This window comes from Oncorhynchus gorbuscha, linkage group LG08 (genome assembly GCF_021184085.1).
Source record: "Oncorhynchus gorbuscha isolate QuinsamMale2020 ecotype Even-year linkage group LG08, OgorEven_v1.0, whole genome shotgun sequence".
Lineage (NCBI taxonomy): Eukaryota > Metazoa > Chordata > Actinopteri > Salmoniformes > Salmonidae > Oncorhynchus > Oncorhynchus gorbuscha.
In genome coordinates, this window is record NC_060180.1 from 56,431,730 (window position 1) to 56,458,388 (window position 26,659).

The 26,659-nt window shown below is 42.0% G+C and overlaps 1 protein-coding gene across 1 annotated transcript in view; it reads right to left on the bottom strand.

Moving 5' to 3' along the window:
• Positions 1-26,659, bottom strand: part of LOC124041869 (tenascin-R-like) — a 150,868-nt gene that overhangs the window by 11,644 nt on the left and 112,565 nt on the right. The window contains 9 exon segments of the mRNA XM_046359955.1: positions 3,115-3,211; positions 3,369-3,520; positions 3,813-3,945; positions 6,135-6,265; positions 13,381-13,524; positions 14,154-14,273; positions 22,881-23,024; positions 23,489-23,608; positions 25,818-26,084. Of these exon segments, the coding sequence (XP_046215911.1) occupies positions 3,115-3,211; positions 3,369-3,520; positions 3,813-3,945; positions 6,135-6,265; positions 13,381-13,524; positions 14,154-14,273; positions 22,881-23,024; positions 23,489-23,608; positions 25,818-26,084 (1,308 nt within the window).

Consider the following 26,659-nt stretch of genomic DNA (forward strand, 5'->3'; position numbering starts at 1 on the left):
CACATGGACAGAGAGTGACATTCATTACCGCCTTTCACACTCTTGCTTGCATCTAGCTGATATAGGGTGTAATCATTAGTCCAATAGTTGCACGCGAGAGTTTCTACTGGACAAATTCAGGTATGTTTATCCCAGTTTTGTTCTGTTTACTACCGTTTAAGAAACTTTTTTTGAACAGAATCGGCAGAATGAATGCACCCCTGATCAGCCATTTGGGGCGCAGAATGGGTCTGCCAGCAGGAGTGAACACAGAACTGAGTCAGGGGAAATGAAACCAATGAAGTCATAAGGGATATTTACTGGATGAGAAGTGCTTTTACCAATCAGGAATGAGTCATGAATCATAGTCGTTTACCAGGATCTGTGTGTCACTAGTAAATGTGGTACAGCCTGGGTAGGGGCTTAGTGGCATTTACTGATATAGAAAGAGGCATGGATGAACGCTCTGATGTAAATGCAGGGTCATCAAGACTCTAATGTTCTAAAGGTTAAATTAATTAACAATCCTTTTATCAAACAGACAGATTTGGGTTCTGAAAGTGACTGTCTTGTCATTCTATTTTTCTAATTAAAAGTACCAAAAGTATTTCTCAAGGTCGGGATCTCTGTTATGAAGTATTCATGGGTACAATCTTTTATCTATTTCCAAAACAATAACATGAAAACTGGCCCATGAAGAAACAGCTTTTCTAATGAATATAATTATGGCTATTATAATGAGATTTGCAGAAATGTTTCACAGTGCATCAAAGGAGCGTGCCTTTTGTTTTGTTTCAGAATCAGAGAATTTATGAAAAACAATTACCATGCAGTGAGAAATGAGAGCAGAATATATCCATTAATAAATCACAGAACTAGTGTGAGATATATATATATATAAATATAAATATAAGAGAGAGAGAGAGAGAGAGAGAGAGAGAGAGAGAGAGAGAGAGAGAGAGAGAGAGAGAGAGAGAGAGAGAGAGAGAGAGAGAGAGAGAGAGAGACAAAGTACAAACAAATGTGTAAATGAGGTCAACTGTTAACCCTGCTCTGGGAGAAAATAAGCAGAAGCAGACTGCAACACAAACACAAGAGCCTCCTATTCCTATTTTAAAGCGTTTCTTCTGTACTTTTTAGCCTGTAGTTCTGAAAGTACTCCCGAGCCAAAAGTGGTCCCCTGAAAACTGCGTACTACGTGCACCACGTCATTGCTCTCTATCTCTCTCTCTGCTGTGTCCACTGAGCTGTTGGGCCCACCCTGCAACCTTATTGGATAACGCTGGGCAGACCTCTTGCTAGCTGTCACTCAAATGCCAAGTGCTGAAGCTCATTGGCTACAACTCAAATTGCTAGGGGGCTGGTCCATGTGGGGGGAATGTGGGAAAATTTGTGACACATTCTTACCTGTAGACTCAATAGCCTTGGCTTCTCAAATGACTGCCTCGCCTGGTTCACCAAGTACTTCTCAGATAGAGTTCAGTGTGTCAAATCGGAGGGCCTGTTGTCCGGACCTCTGGCAGTCTCTATGGGGGTGCCACACGGTTCAATTCTCGGGCCGACTCTTTTCACTGTATACAGTATATCAATGATGTCACTCTTGCTGCTGGTGATTCTCTGATCCACCTCTACGCAGACGACACCATTCTGTATACATCTGGAACTTCTTTGGACACTTTGCTAACAAACCTCCAAATGAGATTCATTGCCATGCAACACTCATTCCATGGCCTCCAACTGCTTTTAAATGCTAGTAAAACTAAGAGCATGCTCTTCATCCGATTGCTACCCGCACCCTCCCGCCCTACTAGCATCACTACTCTGGACGGTTCTGACCTAGAATATGTGAACAACTACAAATACATAGATGTCTGGTTAGACTGTAAACTCTCCATCCAGACTCACAATAAGCATCTCCAATCCAAAATTACATCTAGAATTGGCATCCTATTTCGCAACAAAGCCTCCTTCACTCATGCCGCCAAACATACCCTCATAAAATTGACTATCCTACCGATCCTTGACATCCGTGATGTCATTTACAAAATAGCCCCCAACACTATTCACAGTGCCATCGATTTTATCACCAAAGCCCCATATACTACCCACCACTGCGAACTGTATGCTCCCGTTGGCTGGCCCTCGCTTCATATTCGTCACCAAACCCACTGGCTCCAGGTCATCTATAAGTCTTTGCTAGGTAAAGCCCCGCCTTATCTCAGTTCATGGGTCACCATAGCAACACCCACCCGTAGCACGCACTCCAGCAGGTATATTGCACTGGTCATCCCCAAAGCCAGCACTTACTTTGGTCGCCTTTACTTCCAGTTCTCTGCTTCCAATGACTGGAACGAATTGCAAAAATCTCTGAAGCTGGAGTCTTAAATCTCCCTCTCTAACTTTAAGCATCAGCTGTCAGAGCAGCTTACTGATCACTGTACCTGTACACAGCCAATCTGTGAATAGCACACTCGACTACCTTATCCCCACATTATTACTTACCCTCTTGCTCTTTTGCACCCCAGTATCTCTACTTGCACATCATTATATGCACATCTATCACTCCAGTAGTAATGCTAAATAGTAATTATTTTCACCTCTATGGCCTATTTATTGCCTACCTCCCTATTCTTCTACATTTGCACACACTGTACATAGATTTTTCAATTTCTCTTTTATTTTGTGTTTTTGACTGTACGTTTGTTTATGAGTAACTCTGTTGTTGTTTTTGTCACACTGCTTTGCATTATCTTGGCCAGGTCGCAGTTGTAAATGAGAACTTGTTATCAACTGGCCTACCTGGTTATATAAAGGTGAAATAAATGTTAAAATTAAATGGTAAGGCCCAACTTCAGGAAAACAGTCGCTTACAAACTATGGATTTCGTGGCAAATTGAGTTGTGACAGTAATTATTTTCATAGCTTATGCATGAACTACACATTGACACATCCAGCCCAGGTATTTAAAAATACTTTCTTAGTCACCAAAGTACTGGAGCATGTATTTAAGTAGTGTACAATTCAAACTACATTCTCTATCCCAGAAGTGGGGGTACCTCTCTAGAGAGCTAGATACAAAGTACCTCCGAAAAAGTGTTATGGGGTTGAGATGAGTCATCAAGAAAACAGTCTTACCGAGCCAGAATTCATCCTCTAGGTTTCCAAAGCCGACCCTGTAGTCACTCCACTTCCTGGAGAAGTCTGTCAGGCCGTTCTGACGACGTTGGAACACCTGAAACACAGATACAGATAAAGATAAGACTAGGTGACAAAACTTTATTCTACCAACATTTTGATAAAGTACAGTCCCAAATGGCACCCTTTTCACTGAAGTGTTGGGTGTTGTTGGGTTTGTCTGCAAGGTAAATGTCTTGCTATGAGACACTTACGATCCAGCCTCCTTCATCTGTGGTCATATCACAGTAGACCTGCACTCCCTGATTGGCATCTCTGTTGATGTAGATGGTGTAGACGCCATTGAGGGACTCCCCGTTCAACAGATGCTGGGCACAGTTCTGGGGGGTGGCAAACAGACGATTTCCTGGAGAGGAGGAGAACAGAGCACATGAGATCAGCTCAACACAATGGAGAATCACCAGGACGGTGCAGTATTCATAAAGTGTGTCATAGTAGGACTGCTTATATAGGACTGCTGATACAGGATCATAGTGAATACGATTGTATAGACAGGGGAGATCTGATCCTAGATTAGCTATCCTACTCTGAGATGCTTATTGAATATGGGATTGGACTTTAGATAGAGATTGTGGATATGGGGATAAATGGTAAATGTGTGTGTATATCTGTGTGCTTGCATGCGTGTGTGTGTTTACCTGTTGTGAAGGCCGTAGAGACGATTCCGCTGGTCTCTAATCCCCTGGCAGCCTGCAACCTCACAGTGTATTCTGTGGTTTCTGCCAGCCCCTCCAGACGGATCCAAGTGTCCTCGGCATCCAGGATCAGCTCCTGTAGTACCCCCCCACACACACACACACACACACACACACACACACACACACACACACACACACACACACACACACACACACACACACACACACACACACACTATGAGTGGATACGGTACAGCAAACTGTTTTATCTAGATACAATCCGAACAATTGTACCGCAGACAGTAGACCAAAGAGGGGACTCTGACTCCTACTGTACCAACAAACAACAAAAGCACCCAGGCACATCTACAGAAATGAAAAATGTAGGTGAGGCCAATTTACATGTTGAATTCATTATTCAGTGTTGTTGGTCCTTATACAACTCTGTCCTGTGTTTTTCTTAGAGTTAAAAAGTAGAACTTAAATCACAGATTGAGGAGAGGAAAGGACCTTATCAGACACTGGTGCTATAAAGAGCTGCCAGGAAAAGTCACACCTTTTAAGGCAATTTGTTGGATGAATTATGCAGTTAAAGCCGCTCTTTAATTGATGTTTCTCTCACAATGTTTACACCTTACACTGTTTCGCTGTCGTTTTTTTGTAAAGATTATTATTTTTTGTTTGAAAGACTTGTTAGTAATAAAAATATTTGCATGTTTGGAATTGTTGATCATGTACAAGGAATCATTTACAATAGAGGTTGCCTAATTACTGTATATAATCTAGTATTGCTCTGATCTGGAAGGTCAACATATGATTCATAACCAAACTAAAACAGATTGCTGTGTTGAATATGAACATTATATTAACAGAGAGAGGAGGTTGGGAATAATTTATGCGGACAGAAATGAACTCAAACAGAGAAACATAGTCTGTGACTTAAACCAACTCCTCTGTGCATGACTGACACCCACTGGACAAACACAAGCAACAAAAAAGGTCAATATAGTAAAACACATGTATCTTAACAGATGTGTGTGTGTGTGTGTGTGTGTGTGTGTGTGTGTGTGTGTGTGTGTGTGTGTGTGTGTGTGTGTGTGTGTGTGTGTGTGTGTGTGTGTGTGTGTGTGTGTGTGTGTGTGTGTGTGTGTGTGTGTGTGTGTGTGTGTTGAAAGATATAGAAAAGACGAAGACAGTGAGTACAGTACAGTCTTGAGCTCTTTCTGTGACTTCGTACCAAATGGCACTCTATTCCCTTTATAGTGCACTACATTTGACCAGAGCCCTATGGGAATAGGTTGCCATTTGGGACGTATCCTTGGGCTCCGTCTGTATGATGTAATTAGTTGAGAGAGATATCTGCTGCAGAATATCAGGGTGAATTGTTCCTGGTGAGTCATTAATTGAGGTATTGCATCAGAATAGACCGGTTAATCTACTTTATTATTATTACCCAGCTACATCAAAGACTTTTATTAAAATGAAAAATGTTCCAGGAGGCAAATTAAAAGATCTAAATGGCTCTATTGCCTGGGCATCCACTGTGGAGTAGAGCTGCATGGGCCTGTATTAAGGGGCAATTTGTCTGGGAGATACAGGATGTCCACTGTTTTGGTAGCTTCAAAACGCTACCGGTAAACACTCACATTACGGCTCATATATTATCAATCATATCTCCTGTGAGCACGTTTGGCTTGATACAGCAGGCTACAGTGTGTGATTTAGATTGGAAATTCATAGACAAAGGCAGTATTTTGGTAGCCTGTATGTTTGGGCTATGATGCTAACTCCTTGTCACTAATTCATTGTCATGCCAATGTTTGACTTGACAATGTCAGCAATGGAGAAGACAAGAGCACAGACAGATCCGGGACCAGGCTAGTATTTTGGCAGCTTGAAAACACTACACATAACACTTATGGCTCATATCAATAGGGCTGGCACAATTACAGTATAACCGTGTAAAAGAAAAAAAAAAACATTAAAAACATTACTGACAGATGTGGATGAAAACCCTCATGAAAATAAAATAAGTCAAAAATGTTTTGGGTGGAATGAACAGGGACAGACGGGAATTTGTATGGTTATTGATCCTAGCTGAAATGTAAAATGGTCAACTGTTTAAAAAAGTATATATGGTGACCGTGGTCATTTGGCAGGCCAATTACCATCATCCAAAATTCCATGATCGTCACAGCGCTACATCTCAATTCCCCATGTGAGCTTCTTTGGCCTGATTATACAGTTCAGTGTGTGTCTGTGTGAGAGTGATTGGAAGCTCTTCTTGATGAAGTTAGATACGACCTACTGTATTCTACTTACCTTTCTGTTGCCGTCCACTGACTTGTATGTGAGCATGTAGTTGTCGATGTCTGCGATGGGCGGTTGCCAGGAGACGAGGGCACTGCGGTGGTTCACCTCGCTAGCCGTCAGGTTCAGAGGAGCGTCCATGGCTACAGGGGACCAATCAAATAGCAGATTATCACATAACAGTTCCATTGGATCAAATCATTATGTCTGGTGGTCAATTTTTAAAATCCATATACGGTACTTAAATTGTAAATATTGCCCAATTATGGTCTCTCTCCTAATCAGATGACCCCCCTCTAGCGGACCTTAGTTGAAGTAACCCTTCTGAACATGCATTCTCATGTCCTTTACCCAGCATCCATAACTGTTTTATCTGCTGAAAATTCACGCTAAAAAAGAATTAGCCATTCCAAACAGAAGATTTTTACCCAAGACCCTATCCTCCTCTCACATCTAGATAGCTGATACATGCACTCCTTTTCCATTCTCTCTCATTTTCATATCTCCCTCCTCCTGTTGTCCTCAGGTGTTTTTAGGGGGGGGGGGGATCTATGACAGTTCAGTAATCAACAGCGTGTTCTACCACTGATAGCCTCAGGACAGAAGGATGTTCTACATGAGATGCAATGACATCTCAACACTGCAGTAGTGCCGACGAGAGAAAATAACGATGTGGATGTCCACAACTGACCTGACTGCCTCTTCCAGGAGAGACTGTCACTCTCCTCAGCATGACTGCAATGCCTGAGAGAGTGTTTATCTTTCCTTTCCCTTTCATCCCCCTTTCATCGTGATGGACACTGATTCAACATTTTCATGTCGTCCGAGGGCACATCTCAGAAGCTTTTTCAGTCATCACAATGCCTACACTTCTCTCTTGTTTCTTTTCTCTCACTCTCTGATCTCGGTCAATTCTTTCTCGACTCTCTCTCTCTCTCATTCCCTCTCTTTAATTACAGTATACCTGCACTCTGAGGAGTGTTAACACTCTTTACAATAGGACGTTCTGTAACATTCTAATGTTCTATAGTTTTGCCACATGCAAATATAGAGGTGTCTCAATAGACCTCTATATGGCAAGGGCAGTAATGAATTATTATTACTATTACTCCTGTATGCATTGTACTGAGACAAAATAAACATGTTTCCTTCAAGAAACAATTATAAAGTTCATCCCAATGCACTGGTTCAGGTGGATACTAAACCAAGCTTTAGTTATTTGGAAGAAACATAAAAACTTCTGTGAATAACATCTCTCACTGGTCAAGTCTTTTAGAAAGTGAGTCAACCAAAAACTTCATGCTCATAACAGGTCATCAACACTGGAACTATTTATCAGAGCATAACAGCCAGTGAAACAAAGCATAAGCACATCAAAAACATTTCATGAGATGCAAATTAAGAGCAAAGAAGCCCAATAAAGTCTGGTGAATATCGCCATCCCATCCAGTGATTATGTGTCAACATCAGACAACAAGGCTGGCACTGGAATAGCAAAGCCAATGGCCTGTGACACTTTAGACAAATTCATTTAGCCAAAAACAGTGTCAATAAATTAAGTTTTGCAAAGGCCACTGTTTGATTAAACATTGGGGAATTTCCCCTCATTCTAGGGAGACTTTTACTGCAAGACACAAGACAAAAATAAAGCCAGAAAAAAGTACTGGTTGTTGTTTTTTCTGGGAATACGTTTTTGTACTCTACAGAGGTAGAGCAACAACCCACATGTTCTGAAAATGTTCATGTAGCTCCAGCACTGTGCAGACTGGATAAAACTCTGCCGCTCTGCTCCCTTGGGGATATTAATGGCCTGCTGCTGACAGAGAATTTTTGTCTCAAAAATAAGTTTAGAGCCCCAACTAAACTAAACTAGACCATTTTCTACCCTCCTCTTCTCCCTCCCCTGCCGTAGAGTATGTATGATCTCATTGGCTTGTGGAGGTCGTTAGCTAGGAGTAAGGTGGTATATTAGGACAGCCTCACTGAGGCTGTCCTAATATGGACACTGTATAACAGGAGTAGAAACATGGTCAGCCACTGCAAGGGCCTCAGTAAGAGGGGCAATGATTCCTGTTGCTAATAAGACAAACTTTATCTGGGAGGTGTAAAAGGGCACCCGTTAATTGAATGGGAGCAAGTTTCAAGTAGCTCCAGGTAGCCTGCCTTTCTCTGAGTAGTCTGTCTGTGCAGCTTCTTGAACATGTGATTCAGAAATTCCACATTTTGATGTGTTATGGTCTGGATTTAAAATGTATTATATTCAGATGTTGTATCTCTGGCATACACACAATAACCCACATTGAAGTGGAATTATGTTATTACAAATTAATGAAAAGCTGAAATTTCTTGAGTCAATGAGTATTCAACACCTTTGTTATGGCAAGCCTAAACAAGTTCAGGAGTAAAAATGTCACATCCCATGTTCAAGAATAGGCTTTCTCAATCACTCTAGGTTAAATAAAAACGAAATCTCCAAAATATTGTTACTTTTTAAACAAAGAGATTATTATAATAATTATAATTAATGAATTTAGAATGATATTAAAGTCCTTTAGATATTCTCAGATATTCTCACAGATCCTAACAGAAAATGCCCCTTAGATATTAATTTAGAATCCTCCAATCCTCTAAATGTAATTATTGGCAGAGAGACACGTCATTGAAAAATATATATTTTTAGATATACTGTAGGACTACCATAGGTGAAATGAGTCTCACTAGTGTTGAGTAATGTGCTGTTAAAAGTGGTGTAGGTCTAATTTCTTTAAAGAGCATATTGAAGTTAGAAGCAATAGGATTTGAAGCAATAGCTTGCAACTATTTTAGCACCATTTTGCTCTGCTCTGAGACAAGCATGGGACTAGTCTTGATAAATCAATTTCACTTAATCTAATGTTTGGGTATTGGCTAGACTAGAATTAGAAAATTAGGGTGCAGAAATGTTATGCTCTTAGTGTAACCTTTATTTAACTAGGCAAGTCAGTTAAGAACACATTTTTATTTACAAGGACAGCCTACTTCTTCCTCCCCATCGGGGAATTGAACCCCGGCCTCCCACGTGCCCTGCCTGCAAGACACAGGTATTCTTTTGCTAAATAGCCCAGTAATGTACTTCTGACTGTCACGTTATACAGTGACATATTTTCCGTTCCATCCTAATGGAAACCCAGAGGGATCTTTGTTTTTCTTGTAATAGAAACACCATAATATTAATCAAATTAATTAAGCAAGTACAAGTTAAAAGTTTGGACACAACTTCTCATTCCAGGATTTTGCTTTATTTGTATTATTTTCTACATTGTAGAATAATAGTGAAGCCATCACAACTATGAAATAACTCACATGGAATCAGTTAAGAAAAAAATCTTATTTACAAGGACAGCGTACTTTTCCTCCCCATCGAGGAATTCTACCCCAGTCTCCTGCATGCTCGCATTCTCTAGTACAGACACTGCTCTCCCTTATGTAAGGAATTATGATAAAAATACTATTTTCAACATGCAGATGTTGAATTAGTTATGGATCCATGATGAATTACTGTGGGAATAAATATCACTGATTTACAGAAATATTGGAACAAAGTTTTCTGATGAAGGCAAACAATTTAGAATCCTCCAATCCTGCTGTAGCCTACTCCCGACCGTCACGCTGTACAGCGCCATAACCCTGAGGGTTTCGTTTTTTTTTTTTTTGGAAAAAAACACCATAATATTGATAAAAGTAATTAAGCCAAATTTCTTAAAATCAATCCCATATACTATGTTATTACAAAAAAGGGTTTCAATTATCTAGTAATGCCAAAATGGAAGACTATCAAATGCTTCTCAAAGATGCCCTCTGGTGGTCAAACTAGCACTAACTTGCAATAACAGAAAAAATGGCTGACAATTAAATGACATGCCACGGAATGCTCCAGCAGCCTACAAGGTGTGCTACAGTATGACACAACTTTTAATGGAGGAAACACTGTAATAAGTTGCATGGATGGACTCTGTTTGGAATAATAGTGTTTAACGTGAATTTTTAATGATTACCTTATCTCTACACCCCACACATACATTTATCTGTAATTACCCTCAGTCGAGCAGTGAATTTCAAACAGAGATTCAACCACAAAGACCAGGGAGGTTTTCCAATGCCTCGCAAAGGGCATCTATTGGTAGATGGGTAAAATAAAAGCAGACATTGAATATCCTTTTGAGCATGGTGAAGTAATTCATTACATTTTGCATGGTGTATCAATACAGGCAGTCTTAACAAAGATACAGGTGTCCTTCCGAACTCAGTTGACGGAGTGGAAGGAGACCACTCAGGGATTTCACCATGAAGCTAATGGTTATTTTAAAACAGTAACAGAGTTTAATGGCTTTGACAGGAGAAAACTGAGGATGGATCAACAACATTCTAGTTACTCCACAAAACTAACTTACATGACAGGGTGAAAAGAAGTTAGCCTGTACATGATAATAATATTCCAAAACATGCATCCTGTTTGCAATAAGGCACTAAAGGAAAACTGAAAAAATGTGGCAAAGAAATGAACTTCATGTCCTGAATGCAAAGCGTTATGTTTGGGGCAAATCGAACTCAACACACCACTGAGTACTACTCTTCATATTTTCAAGTATGGTGGTGGCTGCATCATGTCATGAGTATGCTTGTCATTGGAAAGGAATAGGGATGTACTTATTTTTTATACACAAATAAATAGAGCTAAGCACAGGCAAAATCCTAGAGGAAACTGTGGTTCAGTTGTAACGATTGTCCTCTTCTTCTGACGAGGAGTAAGTGATGTCGGACCAATGTGCAGTGTGGTAAGTGTCCATTTTAAAATAACAATGTGAATGAACAAATGAACAAACGAAAACGAAAATCGAAACAGTCCCGTATGGTACAAACACAGGAAACCAGGCTACCTAAGTATGGTTCTCAATCAGGTACAACGAATGACAGCTGCCTCTGATTGAGAATCATACCAGGCAAAACACAGAAATCCCAAATCATAGAAAAAGGAACATAGACAACCCACCCAACTCACGCCCTGACCATACTAAAACAAAGACATAACAAAAGAACTAAGGTCAGAACGTAACATCAGTCTGCTTTCCAACAGACACTGGGAGACAAATTCACCTTTCAGCAGGACAATGACTTAAAACACAAGGCCAAATATACACTGGAGTTGCTTACAAAGACAACATTGAATGTTCCTGAGTGGCGTAGTTACAGATTTAAATAAAATCGTCTGGAAAATCTATGGTAGGACTTGAAAATGGCTGTATAGCAATGATCAACAACTATCTTGACAGAGCTTGATCGACGTAACCAAGAATAACGTTTAAATATTGTACAATCCAGGTGTGGAAAGCTCTTAGATACTTGTATTGTATTGAATACTTGCAGTTGAAGTTGGAAGTTTACATAAACTTAGGTTGGAGTCATTAAAACTTGTTTTTCAACCATTCCACAAAGGTCTTGGTAACACACTATATTTTTGGCAAGTTGGTTAGGACATCTACTTTGTGTATGACAAAGTTTACATACACTAAGTTGACTGTGCCCTTAAAGAGCTTGGAAAATTCCAGAAAATGATGTCATGGCTTTAGAAGCTTCTAATAGGCTAATTGACAACATTTGAGTCAATTGGAGGTGTACCTGTGGATGTATTTTGAGGCCTACCTTCAAACTCTTTGCTTGACATCATGGGGAAATCAAAAGAAATCAGCTGAGACCTCAGAAAATAAAATGTAGATCTCCACAAGTCTGGGTCATCCTTGGGAGCAATTTCCAAACGCCTGAAGGTACCACTTTAATCTATACACAAGTACACAACAATAGTACGCACGTATAAACACCATGGGACCTCGCAGCCGTCATACCGCTCAGGAAGGAAAAGCGTTCTGTCTCCTAGAGATGAACGTACTTTGGTGCGAAAAGTGCAAATCAATCCCAGAACAGCAAAGGACCTTGTGACGATGCTGGAGGAAACAGGTACAAAATGATCTACTGTATATCCACAGTAAAACAAGTCCTATATTGACATAACCTGAAATGCCGCTCAGCAAGTAAGAAGCCACTGCTCCAAAACCACCATAAAAAAATCCAGACTACAGTTTGACTGCACATGGGGACAAAGATCGTACTTTTTGGAGAAATGTCCTCTGTTCTCTTGAAAGAAAAAATTGAACTGTTTTGCCATAATGACCATTGTAATGTTTGGAATAAAAAGGGGGAGGCTTGCAAGCCGAAGAACACCATCGCAACCGTGAATCACGGGGGTCGCAGCATCATGTTGTGGTGGTGCTTTGTTGCAGGAGGGACTAGTGCACTTCACAAAATAGATGGCATCATGAGGGAGGAAATTAATGTGGATATATTGAAGCAACATCTCAAGACATCAGTCAGGAAGTTTAAAGCTTGGTCGTAAATGGGTCTTCCAAATGGACATTGACCCCAAGCATACTTCCAAAGTTGTGGCAAAATGGCAACAAAGTCAAGGTATTGGAGTGGCCATCACAGAGCCCTGACCTTAATCCCATAGAATATTTGTGGGCAGAATTGAAAAAGCATGTGCGAGCAAGGAGGCCTACAAACATGACTCAGTTCCACCAGCTTTGTCAGGAGGAATGGGCCAAAATTCACCTAATTTATTGTGGAAAACTTGTGGAAGGCTACCCGAAACATTTGAAGTTAAACAATTGAAAGGCAATGCTACCAAATACTAATTGAGTGTATGTAAACTTCTGACCCGCTGGGAATGTGATGAAAGAAATAAAATCTGAAAGAAATCATTATCTTTTCTTTTATTCTGACATTTCACATTCTTAAAATAAAGTGGTGATCCTAACTGACCTAAGACAGGTCATTTTTACTAGAATTAAATGTCTGGAATTGTGAAAAACTGAGTTTAAATATAATATAAGGTGTATGTAAATTTCCGACTTCAACTGTATGTAAATGGAATATTTCTGTTTTGAATTTGAAATACATTTGCAGAAATGTTTTCACTTCTTCATTATGGGGTATTATGAGTGTTATGAGTTGTATTCAGGCTGTAACACAATAAAATGTTGAATAAGTCAATGGGTATGAATATTTTCTGAAGGCGCTGTATATGTCCTGGACCTGATCTCAGTCTGTGTGGGTTGCTTCTGAACAGCTGGGAGGTCTTTTTTTATTTCACCTTTATTTAACCAGGTAGGCTAGTTGAGAACAAGTTCTCAGGTAAGTAACTAAGCAAGTAAAGTAACCAACATACGTGTTTCAAAGTTGGCGATGACGGTTCCACTGGTCAAGGGTCCCTTGGTGGCGTAGAGGGCTATAGAGTAAGAGGTGCTGGGCTTGAGTTTACTAAGCTGGTGCTCCTGTTTCACACCTTCCACCAGGAAGGTATTAGCTGTCACTACAAGAGTAGGAGGAACACAAATACATATTAGATGAGGAGAATACATGAGATAGTAAACAAACCTGATTTTTATGATTACATTAAACAATTTGGAGTCTTAATTATTCATGTATAGCGGCTGCCTTGGATATGCATGTACACGGTCAGGGTTGGTAGATTACGGTTCCTATGGGTGTTACATAAATCAAGTTTAAATCCATTTAGCTCAAATTCATGATTCCTTATTTGTTTGCATGACTAAACATTGTACAATATATCTAAATAAATTGCCTGTAATAAATGGTTTGCCTCAGAAATACCAGGATCCATGTCGATGGTGAAAAATAATAGGTTAACAGAAATGTTCAGCCAATGTTTTCATTGCCTGGCTGAGTAAATTAGAAAGGACACCTAATGAACACACCAAAGAGTCAATAGAACACATTGCTGAAGAACCATAATTTGTGGCCACATTGATGAAAGCTGCATCGACTAGCAAGCGGATGTCTGAGCTGATTTCCATGTAGCTGTGCGACACTTTCCTCTGAGAGCCGACTTGGCAGGAGTCCAGTCCAGCTGGTCTCACTCTACAGCTCCACCCCTGTAGCGGAGAAACGTGGCTGTGAGAAGACAATCAATCCGCCTACCCTGGTAGCAGGTGAGGGTGAACACGTAGTTGTCAACGCTGGACAGAGGAGGGTTCCACCGGAGTAAAGCTCCTTGTGGGGTAATGTTGAGGGCTGTTAGTTCCATTGGCATGTCCATCGCTATATCAAAGAAAGAGATGAAAGCAATGTATGACTCAGAGAGGGTACCAAGATGGCCCCATCACTTTCCAAAATGTAATCAACTGTATGTTCCAATTTGCAGACCACCATGTGGACTATATACTCTGCAGATTGAGGCTAATTTATAATGACTCTTTTCTCCAGTTGAGATCACAATTCTTGCTAGTATAACTGAAATCAAAGGCAAATTATACAGTCAAATATTCTGTACAGTACACAGAAGAACAGTTCTTAAAAGCTTTTATTTCAGACCCCCTACTTACCGGAAGAACCAAGAGAGAGTAGAAATTTAATTACATGTTTCACTTAGTGTTTTAACCTCCAAGTTTTCATATGGATTGTTGGCTTAACAGAAAAAGTATAGAGAATACAGAAGTAAACAGCTTGCCTTGAAAGGACTTGAATCAACCGTTAATTCACCATACCCCCATGTCTGGGAAATGTCTATGATTATATCTAGGAACTTTAATCACACTGCTTGTGAATGAAAGGTGTTTGATTACACTCATTACTTAAATTACAATAATATTTAATTGAATCTAATATAAGCTGCCAATTTGAAGTGAAATCAAATTGAATTAGGTTAGATTGAAAACTGTAACTGTTGATTGTCCTATTTGAAACTAATGAATATGTCAGAATAAAAAAAAAAAAAAATATATATATATTAGATTGAATAAAGCGTGTAATGATGTGTAGGGATGTCAGTAGCACCACTACTGAGTAGGGATGTGTTTGTGACTAGTTGGTACTGGATGAACCTTTAAAGACGATGGAGAAGGATGGAAGCGGAATGCCAGAAATCGGGTGCAAATGAGGTGGTAGATTTATAAACAAAAATTGTTACAAAAATAATAAATAATTAATGCATAAGATGTATAAATAAATGTATTCCCGGGAAAATGAAAATGACAAGAGAAAGCTTAATTTGAATAAGGTACAAATAAACTTACTCAAAAGTTTCCACAGTCTCAGTACAAGCTGTTCACCAACCAAGAGTCTGAGCTCAACGCCCAGCTATATACTTTCACAGAGCCCTGCCCTGCTTGGACTGAACCATTTCTGCCGGTAAGTAGAGGGTAGGTTAAACAACCGGAAGTATAGAGTAAATGCTTTTTCCAACTATGAGGTTGGAATAATACTGTGAAATTGTGATGATAGTGCCCTGTAGCGTAAGAGATGTTTGAAAAGACCACATTAAATTTCCACCTGTTTTGGTGGTATGGAGTTTGTTCTGCCTGTCACCAGGCGGTAAATGAGTTAATAGGCTAATAAGAAAGAGAGTTCCAAACCTTTCTGCCAATAACAGCTAGTTTTCAGTTTTCTCCTCCCCACTCAGACCACTACCACACAGTCTTAGCAAAATTCTTCTTTTAGAAATTGCTCTTTGCTAAGAAGCTATTTTGTTTCTTTTTGACCATTTTAATTGAAAACGATCACAGTAAGGTACTTATTTGTGTTGATTTATTTTCCACTTTGATGGCAAACTTTCTGTACTGATAAAATTCAAATCAAGACATTCTCGTTTTTCCCAAATGTGTTTATTTCAGAACCCTTCTGTATGGAATTATGATGCTGTCTTAAAGCCCCATGGAGAATTTGCATTTTATTTATTAAATCATCACTGTATGTCTAATAAATCACTCTGTGTGTATATTTCATGAAAATAACTCCAAATACACAGTATAAGTCACAAGTTTAGGCACACCTACTCATTCCAGGGTCTTTTGTTATTTTTTACTATTTTCTACATTGTAGAATAATAGTGAAGACATCAACACTGAGGTAGTCTCCTGGAATACATTTCAATTAACAGGTATGCCTTGTTAAAAGTTAATTTGTGGAATTCATAATCTGTTTGAGCCAATCAGTTGTTGTGACAATGTAGGGTTGGTATACAGAAGATAGTCCTATTTGGTAAAATACCAAGTCCATATTAAAAGGCAAGAACAGCTCAAATAAGCAAAGAGAAACGACAGTCCATCATTTATTCAAGACATGAAGGTCAGTCAATTTGGAAAGTTTCAAGACATTTCTTCATGTGCAGCCACAAAAACCATCAAACGCTATGATGGAACTGGCTCTCATCAGGACCGCCACTGGAAAGGAAGACCCTGAGTTACCTCTCTCTGCTGCAGAGAATAAGGTCATTGGAGTTACCAGCCTCAGAAATTCTACCCAAATAAATGCTTCACAGGGGTCAAGTAACAGACACATCTTAACATTAACTATTCTGAGGCGACTGTGTGAATCAGGCTTTCATGGTTGAATTTCTGCAAATAAATTGGGCAGATTGTAGCCTAGTGGTTAGAGCAGTTGACTATTAACCAAAAGGTTGCAAGATCGAATCCCTGAGCTGATAAGGTAAAAATCAGTCGTTATTCCTCTGAACAAGGCAATTAACACACTGTTTCTAGGCCATTATTGAAAATAAGAGTTTGTTCTTAACTGACTTTCCTAGTTAAAAGACATCAATAAGAAGAGTCCAAATTGGTGAGTTTTCCTTCCAACCGCTCTGTCTTTCTGAGGTGCAGAGTAGGTGAACTGATGATCTACGCATGTGTGATTCCCACGTGAAGCGTCGGGGTGCATTTCTGGTGACACTGTCAGTGCTTTATTTAGAATTCAAGGCATAGCTACCACAGGTTTCTGCAGCGTTACGCCATCCCATCTGGTTTTCGCTTAACTCGACTCTTGACTCTTTCCTCTCTGCCTCCTTCTTTCCACTCCTCTCCTCTTTTGACCTCACCCTCTCACCTTCCCCCCCTACTCACAAGGCAGGCAATACGCTCGACCTCATCTTTACTAGATGCTGTTCTTCCACTAACCTCATCGCAACTCCCCTCCAAGTCTCCGACCACTACCTTGTATCCTTTTCCCTCTCGCTCTCATCCAACACCTCCCACACTGCCCCTACTCGGATGGTATCGCGCCGTCCCAACCTTCGCTCTCTCTCCCCCGCTACTCTCTCCTCTTCCATCCTATCATCTCTTCCCTCCGCTCAAACCTTCTCCCACCTATCTCCTGATTCTGCCTCCTCAACCCTCCTCTCCTCCCTCTCTGCATCCCTTGACTCTCTATGTCCCCTATCCTCCAGGCCGGCTCGGTCCTCCCCTCCTGCTCCGTGGCTCGATGACTCATTGCGAGCTCACAGAACAGGGCTCCGGGCAGCCGAGCGGAAATGGAGGAAAACTCGCCTCCCTGCGGACCTGGCATCCTTTCACTCCCTCCTCTCTACATTTTCCTCCTCTGTCTCTGCTGCTAAAGCCACTTTCTACCACGCTAAATTCCAAGCATCTGCCTCTAACCCTAGGAAGCTCTTTGCCACCTTCTCCTCCCTCCTGAATCCTCCTCCCCCCTCCTCCCTCTCTGCAGATGACTTCGTCAACCATTTTGAAAAGAAGGTCGACGACATCCGATCCTCGTTTGCTAAGTCAAACGACACCGCTGGTTCTGCTCACACTGCCCTACCCTGTGCTCTGACCTCTTTCTCCCCTCTCTCTCCAGATGAAATCTCGCGTCTTGTGACGGCCGGCCGCCCAACAACCTGCCCGCTTGACCCTATCCCCTCCTCTCTTCTCCAGACCATTTCCGGAGACCTTCTCCCTTACCTCACCTCGCTCATCAACTCATCCCTGACCGCTGGCTACGTCCCTTCCGTCTTCAAGAGAGCGAGAGTTGCACCCCTTCTGAAAAAACCTACACTCGATCCCTCCGATGTCAACAATTACAGACCAGTATCCCTTCTTTCTTTTCTCTCCAAAACTCTTGAACGTGCCGTCCTTGGCCAGCTCTCCCGCTATCTCTCTCTGAATGACCTTCTTGATCCAAATCAGTCAGGTTTCAAGACTAGTCATTCAACTGAGACTGCTCTCCTCTGTATCACGGAGGCGCTCCGCACTGCTAAAGCTAACTCTCTCTCCTCTGCTCTCATCCTTCTAGATCTATCGGCTGCCTTCGATACTGTGAACCATCAGATCCTCCTCTCCACCCTCTCCGAGTTGGGCATCTCCGGCGCGGCCCACGCTTGGATTGCGTCCTACCTGACAGGTCGCTCCTACCAGGTGGCGTGGCGAGAATCTGTCTCCTCACCACGCGCTCTCACCACTGGTGTCCCCCAGGGCTCTGTTCTTGGCCCTCTCCTATTCTCGCTATACACCAAGTCACTTGGCTCTGTCATAACCTCACATGGTCTCTCTTATCATTGCTATGCAGATGACACACAATTAATCTTCTCCTTTCCCCCTTCTGATGACCAGGTGGCGAATCGCATCTCTGCATGTCTGGCAGACATATCAGTGTGGATGACGGATCACCACCTCAAGCTGAACCTCGGCAAGACGGAGCTGCTCTTCCTCCCGGGGAAGGACTGCCCGTTCCATGATCTCGCCATCACGGTTGACAACTCCATTGTGTCCTCCTCCCAGAGCGCCAAGAACCTTGGCGTGATCCTGGACAACACCCTGTCGTTCTCAACCAACATCAAGGCGGTGGCCCTTCCTGTAGGTTCATGCTCTACAACATCCGCAGAGTACGACCCTGCCTCACACAGGAAGCGGCGCAGGTCCTAATCCAGACACTTGTCATCTCCCGTCTGGATTACTGCAACTCGCTGTTGGCTGGGCTCCCTGCCTGTGCCATTAAACCCCTTCAACTCATCCAGAACGCCACAGCCCGTCTGGTGTTCAACCTTCCCAAGTTCTCTCACGTCACCCCGCTCCTCCGTTCTCTCCACTGGCTTCCAGTTGAAGCTCGCATCCGCTACAAGACCATGGTGCTTGCCTACGGAGCTGTGAGGGGAACGGCACCTCAGTACCTCCAGGCTCTGATCAGGCCCTACACCCAAACAAGGGCACTGCGTTCATCCACCTCTGGCCTGCTCGCCTCCCTACCACTGAGGAAGTACAGCTCCCGCTCAGCCCAGTCAAAACTGTTCGCTGCCCTGGCCCCCAATGGTGGAACAAACTCCCTCACGACGCCAGGACAGCGGAGTCAATCACCACCTTCCGGAGACACCTGAAACCCCACCTCTTTAAGGAATACCTAGGATAGGATAAATAATCCCTCTCACCCCCCTTAAGATTTAGATGCACTATTGTAAAGTGACTGTTCCACTGGATGTCATAAGGTGAATGCACCAATTTGTAAGTCGCTCTGGATAAGAGCGTCTGCTAAATGACTTAAATGTAAATGTAAATGTAAATGCTTAGTGGGACTATCATTTGTTTTTCAACAGGACAATGACCCAACACACCTCTAGGCTGTGTAAGGGCTATTTGACCATGAAAGAGAGTGATGGAGTGATGCATCTGATGACCTGGCCTCCACAATCACCCAACCTCTACTCAATTGAGATGGTTTGGGATGAACTGGACCTCAGAATGAAGGAAAAGCAGCCTATGTGGGAACTCCTTCAAGACTGTTGGAAAAGCATTCCAGGTGAAGCTGGTTGAGAGAATGCCAAGAGTGTCCAATGCTGTCATCAAGGCAAAGGGTGGCTACTTTGAAGAATCTCAAATATAACACTTTTCTGGTTACTACATTTCATAGTTTTGATGTCTTCACTATTATTCTACAATGTAGAAAATAGTAAAATAAAGAAACACCCTTGAATGAGTAGGTTTTGACTGAGCCTCCTTTTGCCATTGAAATTATCATTCTGGCCATGTGGGTGTGATGGGCGGCAGGGTAGCCTAGTGTTTAGAGTGTTGGACTAGTAACCGAAAGGTTGCAAGTTCAAATCCCTGAGCTGACAAGGTACAAATCTGTCATTCTGCCCCTGAACAGGCAGTTAACCCACTGTTCCTAGGCCGTCATTGAAAATAAGAATTTGTTTTTAACTGACTTGCCTAGTTAAATAAAGGTTAAAACATTTTTTTTTTAAATGCACAAGTTGTAATATATTTACATACCCATGGCCCTGATTGGCAGATAGGATCGTCTAGGCCTACCCCCGCGTACCCCTTCAAAGTATGAGGATACATATTCAAATAAAAGTTGTCTGGTCATTGGTCAGAATAATCAGATCAGATTGTGATGTCATGCTGTGGGCCAAAAACCATCCCACCTGAACATGTTGAAAATCCAGGCGTTGTTTTCAAAAAGCTCTTACACTTAACGGCCATTTTATTTCATGTTATTTCAGCCTCATAGTGTGGAAAAATGTTTTTTCTAATAACAGAGCATTTTGTAAATTCAAACAAACAACCTGCAACTAGCCATGGAAGTTTAAATGACATGCGTTGTCTTCCAATTCAGGAATTGAAGAAGTATCGCCAAGTAAAGGTGATTCAAAAATGATCTGTGCTACGCTTTACACTACCTAAGAAATAACGCCTATCCGCCAGCTGGAACAGTAGTGATGGTCTGACTAGGCAATATTTTTAATAGCTAATATTAAATGCAACGTTGTAAAAACACCAGAATCTGCTGAACCACAGTACCTGTCCGCCCCAGCCAAGGCCATTAGCTGGACAGTTGACTCAGATTGAGTGAATCCTGGACAGTCATTACCTTTGGAATTGCAGCTAGTGCCTCAGTGCCTTACAACAGTAGCTACCCAGCCGGCAGGACTCTCCAGCGACCGCACAAAAACTCTTCCTTAGCGCCAAGGGTCTTAATAAGCTGTCTGTGTTTTTGTTTCTGGCCTGTAAGTGGAGCACCAGCCCAGCTCCGTTCGTGGCAGAGCTTCTCATCTGACACATTGGATTTTGAGACACTTTTAGGCACAGCGAGCTCCTCTTTCCGTAACGGTTTTATCTCTTTCTTTCTGAACCACACCATAGTTTTTTGAAACACTGCCTGCGACTCTGCAGCATTAGCAGAAGGCTAGTGTTCATATGTTTCTCTGAAAATAATTTAATAGCAAAGTAAACGTTTGAATTACATGAATAAAAAGTGTGTTTTCTGGTTTTGAATTATATGAATAATGTTTTCCCTTTTTTGTTTATTTGGTGGTGATGTGTAGCAGCAAATGTGCTCACTGGAGCACCCCAGGTGCTTCATTAGAAGAAGAGTTGGCATGTCAAAATGCAGAGATTCCTTCTGCTTTAAAGGGGGATGTCTAACACTGTCTATTCACATACAAATTAAAATCAATAGTTGGCATGATATTCTCTATGTTTTTTCTCTGTCATCGTCCATCTGTCATACTCTCATATTGTCTGTCTGTCTGTCTGTCTGTCTGTCTGTCTGTCTGTCTGTCTGTCTGTCTGTCTGTCTGTCTGTCTGTCTGTCTGTCTGTCTGTCTGTCTGTCTGTCTGTCTGTCTGTCTGTCTGTCTGTCTGTCTGTCTGTCTGTCTGTCTGTCTGTCTGTCTGTCTGTCTGTCTCCATTCAATTAAATTCAATTCAATTTTAATTTAAGGGCTTTCCCTCCCTCCCTCCCTCCCTCCCTCCCTCCCTCCCTCCCTCCCTCCCTCCCTCCCTCCCTCCCTCCCTCCCTCCCTCCCTCCCTCCCTCCCTCCCTCCCTCCCTCCCTCCCTCCCTCCCTCCCTCCCTCCCTCCATTCAATTCAATTCAATTTCAATTTAAGGGCTTTGTCTCTCTCTGTTTCTCTGTCTCTCTGTCTCTCTGTCCCTCCCTCCCTCCCTCAATTCAATTTCAATTTAAGGGCTTTGTCTCTCTCTGTCTTTCTGTCTTTGTGTGTGTGGAGTCCTGAACCTTTTGGTTTTGGAAAGACATCTCTACCTGGCTCATCAGTATGCAGTGGTGCACTCCCTTTGCATGCAGTGGTGAGCTGGTTAAGCCCATGTTAGCGGAGTTCACTTCACACCCAGAGGAGCTACTGCAGCCTACACACCTCTCTCTGGTGGTTCACTAGATGTCAAATATATCTCACATCTCACACTGCTCAATGCTGCGGAGGTCTGTCTATCTGACTGACAAACTGCCCGACTGCCTGTCTGACAGAGGAGAAGCAGAGATAGAAATAAGGTGAGGCTAACAATTATAAGGCCAAGGGGGTAATGGTAGTTACACTCGCTGCAGCAGAAATGAGAGGCAGGTATTCTACTGTCTGTGTCTGAACATAATTTCTTAGTGTGCAGGTGGCCATGTGAGAGATCCACAGAGTGGGTACTAATAATACATTTCCCTGAAAAGACAGAACGTCCCATTTATCTTGGAAAGACGCTATGTCTGACTCCAGAACATTTTGTTCCCCAATCTCATACTACGAGGAGCACATATAATAATAACTCTAGCTTTCATTTTAGCAAACAAGCTAACTCACTTGTCAGTCAAGAAAACATTGACTCACTGGAAAAAAATACCAAAACAGAATTGTATTGGTTGTTCTTTGATAGTTGTGCAGGATGTGGAGACGAAGATTCCATCAATATAATGTGTACATTTACCTTTGGACCTATACGGATGGTACATTGTCCATCCCTTTCTATAGTGGCATGGTGGCTGAGATGGTAAGGGTTTAGGGGTACCACAGCATGTTTGCAGAAGTTGTATAGGATGTGGAGACAAAGATTATATAATGATATACATGTTCAGATCCTCTCTATAGTGGCATTCTAGCTGAAGCAGTACAGGATCGTAAGGGGTCAGAAAAGATAGTAAGGGGTCAGAGCTCAGACCTGTGAAGACACTGGTGGTGATGGACTTGCTCTCCTGGCTGCCTCGCACAACGTTCAGGTTGATCTCATACTCTGTTGCTGGGTGGAGGCTGGACAGGGTGTAGTTAGTGACGTCATTGTCAATTACCACGCTGTCCACTGTCCCTGAAGAACATTGTATTCATTTAATGTTGCACTGTTACAGTATGCAGCCTTTCTTTTATAAGAAGTTGAACTTTCTCCTCCAATGCCAAACAATGGAAAAACATGATTTGGCCACACTTGGATTTGGATCGTCCCATATAGAATATCTACAAACTGTTATACTTTCAACAAACTATAGGTTGATAAGCAACTGCTTACTAAGGTTACGGTTAGGGTTAGGTTCAGAATAATGATTAGATTAAGGGTAAACTTTATGGTGAAGTTTAAGTTTAGAGTAGGATGAGGGTTAAGGTTAGGGTTTGGGTTATAGTGTTAGTGGATCGTTTGTTGAAATGTTATTGACAGTTATTGAACATCTACGGAATATCTACAAACCATCTACTTGGGTCGATCCAAATAAAGTGTTACCCATCATTTTTTTTAACAAACTTTTCAATGACAACATGCCAGATGTTTTTGCTTACCTCTTGCTGATTGATAGGACATCTTGTAGTAGTCGAAGGGAGCAAATGGTCTCAACCATGATATGATGACGGAGTCTTCAGTGGCATATGACACAGTCATCTCTTTAGGTGGATCCATTCCTCCAATAGAGAATCATAGTACATGTTAAGAACGAAGAGATGTCCTTGCTATTGAGACACACACTATACACTAATACAAGATGTTCTTGAAATTTAACATAACCTTCTCATGAAAACGGCTAGCTCCATGTCTCCATGTATATGAAAGGGAAGGGGACACTGACACTATCTCTGTTTCCAATATAGGTGCATGAATTAGGGAACAAACAGAAGCGAAGAGGAAATTCAGCTACTCTTGGAGGACACTCAAGGCACTGGAAGTTAAAGCGTAGATAAAAATGCTTCTTTATTGATTAAAAAAACAATGCATTTCTGGACACATTTTCCTACCATAGTGTAAAAAGCCCTGTGTTTATCCTGCATATTAGGTACATCATAAAATATGTACTAAAATAGCATGCTTCTCTGGCCAGAGCCAGGAGAACAGAGAAGGATATTTGCATTGCGATCGAGTGTGGTTGCCCATAAGGGATTAGTTCATGATTTGTTTATGTGTCCCCAGAGCTCTTACCGCTGCGACAGCAAAGGTTACCAGAGACAATGTGAGCAAACAATTAAAGTGACTTATAAGGTCGGCATCCATTATGGAGGGAAGGGATAGAGAGATTGGTTCTCTCTATTGTTGTGGAATGAAGCTATAGAAATGCTTGTAAAAACCAACGCCACCACCCTCCAATTTCCATTACAATAATGAATATTATCCACCAGCGCTGACTACGATTCATAAGTTAGGCTTCAGCCTCATTTAAATTCTGCTAGTAGGAAAGAGTGGTGTAAATAAGTTGTGATTATTCATGTATGCCTATCTTTAATTATTTCCCATTCAGCAGTGCAGGCTGCTGTAATAGCTCTGAATTTAGACTCAGTATTCATGTGACATGAGATCATTTGTGCAAACTGACAGACTGCATCAATGTGCTCTTGCTGATCCAAGGTGCGTCCCAAATGATACCTATTACCTACAGAGTACATTACTTTCGATCAGAGCCCTTTGGGCCCTGGTCAAAAGTAGTGCACTGAATGGGGAATAGGGGCCATTTGGGACGCAACCCAAGTCTAACCTGCATTCACCTGAGGCATTACAACATATGGTACAGTAAACATGTTGTCATCACTTTATTCAGATTTACCATAAGAACTACCACTTAAACATAAAGAAATACGTTCAACCTACAAAGACGGTCAGGTGCCACAGCAAGCCCACCAACCCTGTGGTTAAATTAGCATATAATAACATAGTGTGATAACAAGCTGTAAATAGCAACTAAATAACAAAACACACAGATGCCAAAGAGCTGCAACAAATGCATCCGTCTGAATCTACGATACCCCTAGCCTTCGTTCCAGAAATCTGTATGTCACCAGACAAAGAGAAAATGGCTGGCACTCTGGCAGACAGTGACTGGAGCAGTAATCAGACAGAGCAGTAATCAGACAGCAGTATGCAGGTGGCTTTCCGCAGAGTTAATATCAGAGTGTTTAGAGAGCTGTCCTGTCCTCCTCAGACAATAGATCTTCCCTTGGGTTTGGCAGCTGTAACTGTGAGTAACAGCCTGCTGATGCGACAGCTGAATATTCCTGACACCTCCAGGTTTAGGCAGGGGTAATTATGGGAGGATTACACACCCAAGCATTAATAAAGAAATGAAAGGTGGAGGGGAACATTGTTCTGCAGTGAGTGCAGCTGTGTGTGTAAGAATCTTAATGAGCAAGAGGAGACATGCCATAAAAGTGTCAAGATGTTGTTCTGTTCTGGGGCTAGACTACTTGCTGACAAACAGAACGCCATTTGAATACCACAATAAACTCCAAGCACGTACTGCATGTATAATGTGATGTGTATCCTAAGTACAGGAAGTTTTATATATTCTAAAATGTAGTCCTTCGTTAGCAACTGTCTTGTGTCAGCAAACCATCAGCCAAAATCAGACCACAATGCACCCTGTGGACAATCAATGCATAAGATGTTTCAGCAGTTTTGAATTAGTCAGTAGTTATTTAGCCTTGTTGTCGTTCCTGTGTGACCCTCCATGAACCATGGGAACCTCCAGCGTAGCTCTGGGTCGTATGCATTAGGGCACACCATAGCAAAACGTTTTGCAGCAGGACTTAACCTTTTTGTTTGTTTATCATTGTTTCAGTCTGTTTTCTTCCATTTGGTGCCTAATGAATACAACCTTGTTTCCCCTTGCAGAGATAAATAGCCTACCTGTGGTGAGCGTGGCTGTGACAGCCTCAGACTTCACCTCTCCATGTATGGTGATAAGGCTGACGGTGTACTCTGTGGAGGGCAGGAGTCCCTTGATAGAGGACCGGGTCTTGGATCCATCCAGGGTAACCTTGGACGTGTCAGTGCCGTCCTCAGAGCTATAGGTGAGGATGTAGAGGTCTGCGGGTGGGGCAGGGGCACTCCATGCCACCGTCACAGAGTCCCATGTGACATCAGACAAGTAGAGTGCTATGATGGGGCGGAAGCCTGAAAGTCAAAGGTCAAAGATACTGGCTGCATGGTCATGAAGGACTGTAAGGGACAGCTGCTGTCTATATGGTTGGAGGTGCTGAGGTTCTCAGTCAGTCAGTCAGTCAGTCAGTCAGTCAGTCAGTCAGTCAGTCAGTCAGTCAGTCAGTCAGTCAGTCAGTCAGTCAGTCAGTCAGTCAGTCAGTCAGTCAGTCAGTCAGTCAGTCAGTGGATGGCATGGCTGGTTATTAATTGGCAGATCTCTCTGGAGGTTCTCTCCTTCTCAGTGAGACTGGCAGTCAAGTAATGAGCATGACAGGGGAGCGTGGAAGTGAAGAGCTGCAAATGGAATACACACAGCGTGGAAGGCCCGTGACAATGGAAGGAGGCTGAATGCTGAGCAAAGGACGAATGTCAAAGTTGACAGCAGAGACTGGATGAAAACATGTCTGTCAACGAGGCATGGCCGTTTTTGAAAGATTCACCAACAAAAGACACTGGTTGAAGTGTGTTGTGAGAACAAGAAGATGCAATAGGAAATATAAAGACTGCCAGGAAAGTTTGTTGTCTGATGTAGATGAGTGTGAAAGAAA